General features: G+C 40.3%; 2 protein-coding genes across 2 annotated transcripts; both read left to right on the top strand.

Moving 5' to 3' along the window:
• The first annotated feature begins 1,100 nt into the window (after positions 1-1,100).
• On the top strand, positions 1,101-2,427 carry nkx2.7 (NK2 transcription factor related 7). The gene is made up of 2 exons (XM_086312878.1): positions 1,101-1,356; positions 1,880-2,427. Exons 1-2 carry the CDS (start codon positions 1,101-1,103, stop codon positions 2,425-2,427), a joined length of 804 nt encoding a protein of 267 aa, XP_086169004.1.
• A 5,589-nt stretch (positions 2,428-8,016) lies between these two features.
• On the top strand, positions 8,017-9,220 carry nkx3-1 (NK3 homeobox 1). The gene is made up of 2 exons (XM_086312879.1): positions 8,017-8,264; positions 8,509-9,220. The coding sequence occupies exons 1-2, from the start codon at positions 8,078-8,080 to the stop codon at positions 8,904-8,906; spliced, it is 585 nt and encodes a 194-aa protein (XP_086169005.1). The 5' UTR covers positions 8,017-8,077; the 3' UTR covers positions 8,907-9,220.
• Positions 9,221-12,048: the final 2,828 nt, after the last annotated feature.

Consider the following 12,048-nt stretch of genomic DNA (forward strand, 5'->3'; position numbering starts at 1 on the left):
CCTTCAGTCAAGCATTGCAGGCTGGCGCCGCTGCCTCTCCACTTCCACAACATCAGGTGTAATGTTACTGTTTGTTGTGGCCTGAGAACACTAATAACATGGCTTGAAAACAATGTTGACGGTAAAGCTGGTCAACATCACCCGACATCACTCAACCCCCGAGGACCTGCACGCTGATTAAGCGGCTCAGCTCACAAAGAACGAGGACTGGCGAGACTCTGAATAAGTGCCTCCCATTTTAAAACAGAGTAATTAGGCTGCGATGGTTTCCCTTGATTGGCTATTATAGTTTTCCTATAGCAGCTTAACTTTATCTATCTATCTATCTATCTATCTATCTATCTATCTATCTATCTATCTATCTATCTATCTATCTATCTATATATAAACAAAAACAAAAAAGCGATTGCAGGTATTTAAACTGCTACAAATCATTTGCAGGTATATGTTCTGTCAATCATGTCTCAAACAGAGACGTTTTCAAACATTTCTGGAGAGATCCTAACAATAAAGATATTTTAACTGGGCAAAAAAGACCATGTTGATTGTCATATATAACACAGAAACAGAGAGATACTAGCAAAACAGCTCATTTTTTATTTTATATATAAGCCTTTCGTAAACCACGTTTACTGGAGCCTCATTTCCAGCTTGAACAAAGATATTAGTCATAAAAACCCGCATAGAAACATCGGCAATCACAATATTTTGTGCACAATGAACTAATTAGCGCATACTTTCCGCAACTCCAGGAGTTTTGCGGTAGGCCGCGTGCTTACTGATACATGCGCTCACCAAAAGTCTCATTTCTTAATTAAACTCGGGAATTGCACCTTTGTTTCGCAGGGAGAGAAGGGCGGACATGATGAAAGGTGTCTCTGTAAGGTGAGAAGGAAAGCTGGGGCTTCAGGGTAGTGTGAGCAGGCTGTGGGTGTTGGTCATTTGGTCAAAAAGGGGATGATGTTGACTATCTACCTTGCTCATTAGCTTGGACCATTGAATGATTCAAATCAGGCCCTCACTCACCAGTCAGTTAACACATCTCTCTGGCTTCATCAGCAGCAGCTCGAGCTCATCGAGGATCAAATCTAAGCACTGAAATGGAAGGCATGCATCCCAGTTTGACGACCTCGACACCATTTTCCGTGAAGGATATCTTGAGGATGGAGCACCACCACGACTATGAGCATGATTTTCTAACGGCTGACCAGGTTGTGCCCTTGCATCATCAGCACGTGCACGCTGCGCCCCAGAACAGAGACTTTTATGAATGCCACTCGGAGCCGCGCGCCTCGGAGATACTTGACAAACTCGATACTCACAACCCGGGAGCAGAAGAGGAGATACACGAGCAAGGTGATGTGACACGATGGACAACAAAGTAAGATTCAATTCAGGAGCCGCTGGTTGTGGATTTAGGCAGCTCCACAAAAACACGATACAGGACGCGTTAATGAGACGGGGCCCGAATGAAACAGTTTCATTTTCCCTTTAGATCTTAGTCTGATAACCTAAACAGACTACAAGAATCTCACTGAACCAGTGAGAAATGTTTCCCTAAAGTAATCAGCACCTAAATTAATAAATTAAAAAAAAATTCTGACAATTTTCTGCAAACTGCAGACTTCAAGATCAAAATGTGAGCTAAACAAAATTTTTTAATGTTGTCAATGTTTGCAGTTTTGTAAATTTTGCCTTTAAAATCTCAGAAATAATCAAATTAGTTGTTTGGTTTTTTTTACTACAATTTTCCACTTCATTTAAGCTTTATTCTTAAAAGTGTTGCACATTCCGAACAATTACAAATGATTTGGAAAATTTTAGGCAGTAAACAGGTCATGGTGTCAGAACGTGACTGTGTTTTTGTTTTGTGGTGCAGAGATGAGCGGGTTCGACAGTCCATCTGATTGTGACAAACCCCCCCAGAGGCCCAGCGTGCGCAGGAAGCCCCGGGTCCTCTTCTCCCAGTCTCAAGTGTCCGAACTAGAGAGGCGTTTCAGACAGCAGCGCTACCTGTCCGCCCCGGAGAGAGAGCACCTGGCCCACGTGCTCCAGCTCACTTCCACCCAGGTGAAAATCTGGTTCCAGAACCGCAGGTACAAATGTAAACGTCAGAGGCAGGACAAATCTCTGGAGCTGGCGGGTTATCTGCCTGCACCCAGGAGGGTCGCGGTTCCCGTGCTGGTGCGGGACGGGAAGCTGTGCGGTGCCGGTTCCCATTCAGCGCCTTACAATGTAACACTTGGACATTATAACCCCGCGCTTGGATACGGAAACAGCAGCATGTACGGCTGCAGTTATCACAGCGCGTCACCTTCTGCTGCACAGATGTCCAACAGCAAGCTAAATGATTTAACAGGAAACACCGAGACGCACTTCGGCCACGGGCCGTTTCAGGCCTCTCTACACGGTATAAGAGGCTGGTGATAAAGGGACTAAACGGCTGTATAGCAGGAACCACTGAGACATTTCAGTATCAAATGTATATTGTATAGTTGGTGTGGGGTCGTATTGTAATTTCCCGTTGTTCAAAAAGTTTCTGATGAATCGATTATGAAGAATAAACGCTTTAATATTCAATTATACTTTTCTGTGTCTAGACGCAAATTCTGAATTAGGGCAATCCGGGGTTGGTTGATACACTTTTTGCTCTTGCTGATGTTTGGATTACTTTCAATAATGAGTCATGAATCGAACAAAAACTAATGAAGCATCAACGACACTCTGTGACAACCAGCCCTGTAACGGGGTTGGTTATCAGTGGGTTTCAGTAAAAAATGGTGATTAAAAAAAGCACAACTTTTTATTCTATTTAGATAAATATATCAATGTATCAAAATTTAGAAATGAAATTTTAAACCGTTTTTCCATTTAAGCCATGAATCTGAACCAGTCACAGTTATTATTTATTATAGTTAATATTCTTCATTCTTACAGTGTTTTTATACAAAAACAACTGAGAATAAATGTCATATTTTTTCGAACTCATGTATCACTTTAAAAACGGGTTTTGCAACAGGTAAACTGAGCGAGTCAGCGCAAACACGATAAAAATGAACCACATTATTATCTTTCTGACTCTGAACTGCTCTCCATTATAAGTCTTGGTCATGCTCGATCGCCTAGATAAGGAAGGTTTCCGGGATCTCTCTTCTAAGGTTGCTAGTTTTAATGTGGGAACCCTTTACTGCAATCAGAATCACACGAGTCAAATGCGCACTCCTGGATCGCCTGAGATAATCTGTGTGAGATCAGTTTTGACAACAGCACACGGAAGCCTCATTGGTGCTAAGAACTGATTCCCAGTGTGATTTTTATGTGTAATATCTTTACTTAAAATTACTTGTATTTGTAAACAGACCTCATCGAGCAGGATTTACAAAAGGTCTATATATGCAATTTAAAAATCACCTGTTTTTCAAGCATCTTTATGACTGTGTCTTATTGCACCTATACATTATAACCAATCCGGTCCTTTTTGACCACGTAAAATATGTTTACAGAACTATTGTTATATTTATTGCAATTTCTTCTTCTTGGCGAGATTACTCTTAGAGATTTTTTATGTCAACTTTTTATCTGGATAAATAAAGTTTTTAAAAGTCACTTTGCCAAAAACTGATTGCGGTTTCTACTTTGTGACAGGAATGTTGTTTGTGACTCAAGGTGGCTTGATGTCATTCACTAGTGATACATTCGAGATATATTTCACATATTACATGGCAAAAGTTATTTATAGCAGTTTAAATACGACCAATCACTTTTTGGCAAACACAAAAATTCCAAATATTTTGATTTAGTTACCACAGTAAAAAACGGATTCAAATCAAAGTGATTACTTTTGGCTTTTCTTCATAAGTGTGCATTTTTAAAACGACTAATGTTGCGTGAGCTTTTCATAAAATTCCACAAATTGACCGGTGCAAAACGATCGCGTGAAATACCCACAGTGCCCCATGCGTCCTCTACCTCCATGTAGTCTATAAACATGTGATGACTTCATATAAAGTGAGCTTTAAAAATATCATTACTGTACTATATTGCTTTTCATCAAATTATTCCTTTTTTATTTCTCCGTAGCTTTTGAGTGAAGCTTTTAAAATAAATAAAACAAAGGAGAAGCTTTTTTGAAAATTATATAAATTTGTAAGACTTTGTCACCCAGTTTTCCAGGAGGAGCTCAAAAAACGACAGCATACCTTATTAGGAACCTTTAAGTGTAACTGGTTGTGGCGTTGTCGTTTGCCAGGTTTATCAAAGAGAGCCATCAAACAGCTAATGGATGAAGTGACATCTGACCTCTATCAAAACTCAGCTCCTTATTGCCCCATTCACAAATCCGCTGATAAGGCCGGAGAGCTTGTCCTGTCCCGGGGCTCTGCTTGGTAAACAAACCCGCAGACAGAGTGGCTCTTTAACTTCTTCAAACTTTCAATCAAGCGGGAAACAGTTCCAGTCTGACGTGTCGTGTATCGACGAGCCACAGCCAGGTGAGCGCCAATCAAACTTCAAAACACAGATTTCTGTAAAATAAAATTCAGTTATTTTTTATCATTAAAACGGTCCCTTTATATCTCCACAACAACAAAGCGTGGCATTAATTTAAAATTATAAAACCATAAAATCAAATAAATCAGAGATACACATCAGCGCGACTCGTTTCCCGTCAAAATCACTTGATTGGGGGGAAAATACGTTTGTGTAATTTTTTTATTGGGCGTGAACGCAGAGAATAAACACTTCTCAGAGAAGAGTCACGGGCTGAAGGAGCATCTCTGCACAGATAAGGATGAAGCTGTAGACAGAGAGGAGACCAAGAGAGATCAGATAATGACACTGTGTGTGTGTGTGTGTGTGTGTGTGTGTGTGTGTGTGTGTGTGTGTGTGTGTGTGTGTGTGTGTGTGTGTGTGTAAGTAAAAGGGTTTTTCAGAAGTTATGTTTATAGTGTATGACTTTAAAATGTAACTTTAAAAATATATATAGATCTTATTCTTATTCTTATTCTTAATACATTACATTATAGATCACGTGTAGCCATAACCTTTGGTGTGAACTATTTCAATTTTAATTTAGAAGCATAAAGAAAAGCCTTAAAATGACGTAACCCGGTGATCTCATGACACAGTAACTGTCTTTCAACTGAAGTAATTGGTTACTGCAATCAGTGAAAAGGTCCTCTGTCACTCATGACAGATAAAGATTTTTTTTAAATGACATTCAGCAACATCTCACTAATGAATAGTCAAATCTGTGTCTTTTCAGGGAGGAAAACTGTGAGCTCATGCGCAGTAGCTCTGCTTTGTTTTGAAAAGGTGGAGAGGGAGTTTTTCTTTTCTCCTCGTCCACATAAAAGGTGCTTGATTACACTGCTTGTGATGAGGGGCAGTTTAAATAGAGAATGACGTGAGTCTGACCATCGCTTGAAGAGACATTATGGTTTCCAAAATCCACAAAGGGTTTAAGTCATGCTGTGGTTAGAAAGAAAGACGCGTCCCTGACTATGTCAGAGACTTCAAATGTCAGTGTGATGATGAAATGATGAACTGTTGTATATGATTGTGCAGGAGCTCATCCACATTGCAACAACTCGCCTAAACAAAATAAGAAACTGTTGATTTTTGTAGCTGAGCTGGTTGTAGACGAAATAACAGTCCATGGTACATAATCCCTTTCTTTTAAAGTAGCTGTGAGATTGGCTTTAAAGCTCCCTCTGGTGGAAAACACTAGAATTGCATTTACAAAACTATCTCACACAGACCAAAGATAAGTTACTTTAATTTTCCCCTCACTGAATTTGGAGAAGAAAAAAATGGTTCACAGTTACTAAATTCAGAGTAATTGTTTCTTTATCATTTAGTTTTTGTACAAACTTTAAACTGACCTGTTTCCTCTGATGACATATTGGTTATGTCGCACACTTTACAAAGATGATTCTTGTGCAACAGCCAGGCGTAGGGATACTGTATAAAACAACTCTGATGCTGAGAAGATAAGAAGACAGAATGCTGACAAATCTGCTGCTGCGACAAGTCCTCGCAGTCACCCTCTCAGACAATGAAACAGCAGGAAAATAACAGAAGGTTGATGGCACGTTTGGTGGCTCAAAGAAAACATCGTCACCACTGCACCGGGGAGGACAAATGCCTTTCCAGGCTGAAAGGTCAGCAGCTCTCTTATGCTACCTCTGATGCACATCTAGATAACTATGCCACGACTGTCTAGGACAGAGTGATTGTAGAGGAAATGCCATTGTTTGGAGCAATCATGCCGATTGTCACAGAATAAGGGTGGTGGATGACTGCACAGAGTCTTAAAAGAACCACTTCAGTCGTAGGACTTCCCCTCCTCACACAGCCCAGGTGCTCGCTGTCATTGCTGACCTTGTTTTTGCTTATGTCATCAGACAGGTACGTGAGTTTTGTTATTCTGCAAAACATCCTTTTAACCACAATCAAACGTTTTTTAGATAGTGAAATAAAAGTGACATATGCCTCAAATAAATGCAATGTATGCATTTCTAGTAGAAAGTCATTTTGCACACAGCTGTGGTTTTGCTTGATTCCACGTTCAGTATAGTATGATCCAAAAATAAACGTAAGGAGTTTTATGGGGTAACAAACAATGTCTAGACAAAAGTGGGATTTTCTGTGCTTACAGTTCAACATACTTTAACAGGCAGACAGTCGCATGCAAAGATTTCACGGTGAGACATATCAAGCATTTAATCTTAATACGCTGTTGACAAGACAGCAGGTAATGCAAACGAGGAACCTTAAGAGATTACACACAGATAGCTTTCATAAATGATTATCCACAACACAGGAAAGAACACGGCAGACATGACTTAGTCTGGGGATAATATATATATATATATATATATATATATATGTATATATATATAACATATAATGCTGGATATTGATACATAGTGTATAATGCATACAAGGATGCAGTTTAAGTGCTGCTGATAATAGTAGCAGTCATCAGTGTGATGTAAGTGTGTATTTGGTGAAGAGAAGCTGGTGGCGTCAGCGCCATCAGGGGCCACGGAGAGGGCTGTGTCTGTCATACCAACATTCACGCATTTCCAAAGGAAGCATGAAATCCCAGAGCAACTCCGACAACGCCTGTAAACATCTTAGTAGACGGAGAAAGGTCAGACCGGACCGCAGAGAACAACAAATAAACAGCCGTCAAACAATGAGCGTGTCCATTCAGGAGCCGGCCTAAATGTGTCCAAGTCATTAGTGCTTCAGGAGGCATGACCACCCACTCTGACCCCAGCCACCGGCCCCACCCACCCCCGCTACTGGTACATTTGTCTCACTGAAGCCGCTGTGTTACAATACTGAGCTGATGGAGGGCTCAAATTCGAGACTTTTTAGTGTGTCTGGAGCAGGTAGCTCCGTCCCTCCTTGTGGACTCAAACTTCCTCCACAGAAAGACTAAACACACTTTGTGAACATGCACTGCTTGCTTTTCTGATACTAGTTTATTAGCTAATTTTGGATGTCACTCAGTTCTCTCTGTTAGGAATAGATCATAGCTAAAAAAGTACATTGCCAACATGCACCCATTATATTTTCTTGTACAGAAATGAGTTTCTAATCATTTTGTTTGAGTTTAGATCACATATTCGACACCTTTCTGCACATGTGTATAAGTAGAACCACATCAGACTGTTTTTCATTTAAACATAAAAGCATGCATAAGGACAGCTATAAATATATAAATTCATCTTTTTACAATCAGTCTAAAGTTTTAAAATCTTTCTCTATACAGATCACTTCTAAAATAAAAAAAAAAGGATCAGTACTTCCTTTTGAATGTTTCAGTATTTTTATGGACTTGATACATTGCAGCAGAGCTGGAAACTTGAATGAAAGTTAGTGAAAGTAGAAGTAAACTTTAGCCGTCCCGTCTCCTTAACGCGTCAGTGCAATCTGAGCCCGCCCCTGCTATTGTATAAATTCAGACTGTGTAAGTGTGTGAGGACTCACAGTGCTTCAGCCACTTCTCCCACTGCGCCTCTGATGCACCGAGAGTCCTCGGATTTTTTTTTATTACTGGCTGGAAATGTCTGACTCGGCCAAACCTCTGACTTCCTTCCTCATCGAGGACATCCTCTCCAACAAAGACAGTGCGCGATTCAATGATAAATGCTGCTCGCAGAAGGAGGAAAGATGTTCGCAGTGGAATGAAGAATCAGGAAAGTTTTCACCACAGCTCTGTCTTCAGGAAACAGCCTTTGGATTACAGACAGGTGAGCGTCTGCAGGCTTTCAACAGCAGGTTTACTGCGCTTAGATAAAGTGACCAAATCAGTTTGATGTGTGTTGTTTACTATGAAGAATGTGCAGAATGGTGCAGTGTAACAACAAAAGACTTGCTTTAAAATTTTATTTGTAATGGCAGCTGTTTATCTTACAATGATCACAAACCAGTTCACAAAGCCTGCTGTAAACCAGTTTACCTGTTTAATGACTGGATCTCATCTGTGCTTCACAGAATCTCTGAACACATCATGCCCCAGCTCCTCAGAGTCAACTTTGCCCTCCCCCGGAAAGCAGAAGCGCTCCAGAGCTGCGTTTACACACCTCCAAGTGCTCGAACTGGAGAAGAAATTTAATCACCAGAAATACCTGTCGGCCCCAGAGAGAGCTCAGCTGGCCAGAACCTTAAGACTAACTGAGACCCAGGTGAAAATCTGGTTTCAGAACAGGAGGTACAAAACGAAGCGGAAGCAGCAGACATCAGAGTTTTGTAAGGATTTGTACAATGCAGAAGGACTGGGTCTGAAAGAGGATTTGGTCAGATCATCACTGATTACTTCCTTCTACAAAGCCTACCAATACAGACCCTACCTGTGGGACTACAGTGGCCCCTGGGGCCCAGTGTTATGGTGAAAATAAATGTATAACCCTAAAGTTTATCATCTACAAGCTTCTAAAATCTATGTTTACTGTCACAGCTGATTCTTTGTCAGATTTGGAACATGGTGTTTGCTCATGTGTTGACTTTATCCATCTTGTGGAGTGATTTCGCTCATGAAAATGTGCTATCATACAAATCTTGCTGTATGGATATGACATGGATTTGCACAGCCAACTTGTGACATTGTTGATTAATAAATTATTAATAAATTAATGCTTATACATTTAACCTTTGTTAAGAGTGCTTTAAAATTTCGAGCATTTGAATGAAGTTAAACTGTGATAAAATTGCAGTTGGTGTCAATGAAGGCGAAAGAATGAGACCCGATTTCTTCAAGGAGCTGATGCCCTGATTGCAGGAAGATAAACTGCTCTTTCTAGAGACAGCACCACACGGAAAACGAGAGGAAACGAAACAGTAAGAGAGTCAGCTGACATCACGCATTCCAGATGCTTAGACATGCTGACATAAATACAAATATGAAGGCTGGCCAAGAGGCATCTTTGTTTAAATCAGAGATAAACGGAGCTCCATAAGGCATCGAGTTCAATCAGCAGTTGTCAGCTTTGCTTTCTTGAAAGTGGGGCATGAGGAGGTAAAGCTGTCATGTGGCTCACCTCCTGCATGCCATGGTGATTGTGAGTATACCTGGCAGTTGGTAGATAAAAAAGTAACAGAACGTGTTTCTTAAGGTATGTTCTGTATGATGTATAACAATAAGTGAGGATAACACACAAAATGTGATGTAGACTTTAGATCTGGGCACATTTTGTGACCCCTTTTTGGAAGCTTTGGTGTAATCATAGCCCTGTACACTCATGCATGTAACACATACTACAAATCAACATATTTTTCTAAGCACCTGGATTGTACAAATAAAAATTTTAAGAAGTCTGGCAGCACGATTTTTCAAACTGACTGACGTCTTGTTAGTTTATAAAGTGAGACTTACACTCACACCAGCTGCACTGCGGCTATGAAGCATTTCGGTGGCAGAGTGTTCTGCAGGTGTGTTATCACCTGGACTTCTCATGAGCTCTTTTTTCCCTCTCAGTAAATGAGGTCAAAGTTTCCTTTATGAATGTTCTTCATATCATTTCCTTCCCACTGAGTAATGCTGTGCTTCACTTACATATCCCCCAAACCCTAAAGAGTTTTTAATCAAGCATCTAAACAACAACTGCTATGTTCTGGCTTGCAAATTTACAACCACGAAATCCCAATGCTTGATAACCTCAAGTTCACCAAACACCAAGTTTAAACATGCTGTGCACATACAAAAAACAAAGACAAAATTCGGAAACAGGTCTAACGTTGCAGCGAGACTTACACCGCACTATCCCAGTCAGCTGAGAGTGATTGTGGACTGACCCAAACAGAACCAAACTTGATAACGAATTAGTCCATGGCTACAAAAAACAAACAAAGACAATGAATTTACTCCATATGAGCTTCTGTGGCTGACCCATGTGGAGATAGATGGTATCTCAGTCCTTTGATTGGTTGAAAAGCAAATGTGACAATCTCCCGTGGGGTCCAGAACCAGACAGCTCAGTGAACAATGTAAAAATTATGATGACAAACTAAGTAAAATCCTATGAGGGAGTTTTACTTATTAGGGAAGTGAACAAATCAACAGCTTGTTGATGACACTGTACTGAGTTTTATTTAAGGAACACTTGGAGATGTTTTTAATATTGTTAGTAACTGATAAAAAAAACTGTGGCATGTGGGTGTGGACCTTTTTTCTCTTTCTAAAGTTGCTAATAGTAACGTGTTTTTTTAGTCTGTAATATTCAAAACTTCAGAGATTTTTTATCATCTGTGCAACTGATTTCACTTCTGCTCCTCTTTATACTGTGTTTCAGTGTTGGGAAAGAATGACCAACTCAAAAGCAATTATAGAATATAATAGCCACTTTAATGTTGAATTCAATTTTAAAGATTTAACTCACCATCGGGGAGATTTTACGTCATAGTAAATGCATCTAAATCTATACTGACTTCCTTACACTGGTTTGGTTACCCCTGGATCCAGGCTTAAAAGCAGAGGTGATGGAGTCTTTTCAGTGGTGCCCAGTCCCTCAATTATTTTAAAAACCCTTAAAAATCCTGTTTGAGTCTAGTTGAGCATCCTATCCTGGCTTTGATTACGCAAACACACTCTTTCTTGCACAATTAGATATTTGTTGTGTACTTATTGTTGATTTAGCGACTGTTATCTATTGTGTATATTTTGTATAACGTGTACAGCCCCTTGCAGCCGAGGCTGTTTTTGACTTGTCTTATTTATACAAAAGCTGAGGAACAGCGCTGAAAACTAAGAAGCAACTATAGCTTCCTTCAGGATGGCATGCTGGTCTGACTCGGGACGGTGCTGATAAGATGACACAAAGGATTTAGGGCTTTACATATTTAAGAAGGGCATGTTTGTAGTAACATAACTGAAGTGTGAGCACAGGTCTGATGGAGGTGATAGGATATTTCAGCTCTTTCACACTGCTAATCTGTCTGACTTTGTGCAGCGCATGCCCTTATGCAAACCCCACAGGGCAACAAATGCTAAAAACACAACTGCGGGCATTTTTTTTTTTTGCCCACTTCTGTGTTTTAATTGTCGATCATTCTTCTAAATGAAAGCCTCGCTCGTCGGTCATGAGGTTAAACCTGTACGGGGAGTTATAAGGTATTGGAGTGTCAGCTTAGGAAAAAGCACACAGTTTCTCATGCCGGTATAGAAGCTGGAGAAATGAAATCATTCCTCAATCTTGATGTCTAAATATTTCCTCAAACTAAAGTGACTCCTTATCAGCGATGCCAGCGGCCGTGCTGTTCACTATTCATAGGCCCTCAGAGTAAACAGGTAATTAGACATGAAGAGGGGCAGATAGCATCTGTTTTGACGGCATTTGAAACTCTGACTGTATCTCTCAGCAACTCTCTGTGTCTTTCAGCGGCTCTCAGTGTATATGTTCATGCTCATCAGATAAGGGAGCCTGTTGAAGGGTGTAGGGTTGGGAGAGCCATTATTATACTTGCCATTGTGATACCTGCACTTCCGCAGGCTTGAAGAGACATGGTACATTGATTCACAAACACACAAGGCTTAAAAAA

Source organism: Aulonocara sp. 'chitande type north' Nkhata Bay, linkage group LG12 (assembly GCF_057382095.1).
Source record: "Aulonocara sp. 'chitande type north' Nkhata Bay isolate Kocher_YH1m ecotype deep benthic linkage group LG12, A_spYH_male_GT1.1, whole genome shotgun sequence".
NCBI classification, from domain to species: Eukaryota; Metazoa; Chordata; class Actinopteri; order Cichliformes; family Cichlidae; genus Aulonocara; species Aulonocara sp. 'chitande type north' Nkhata Bay.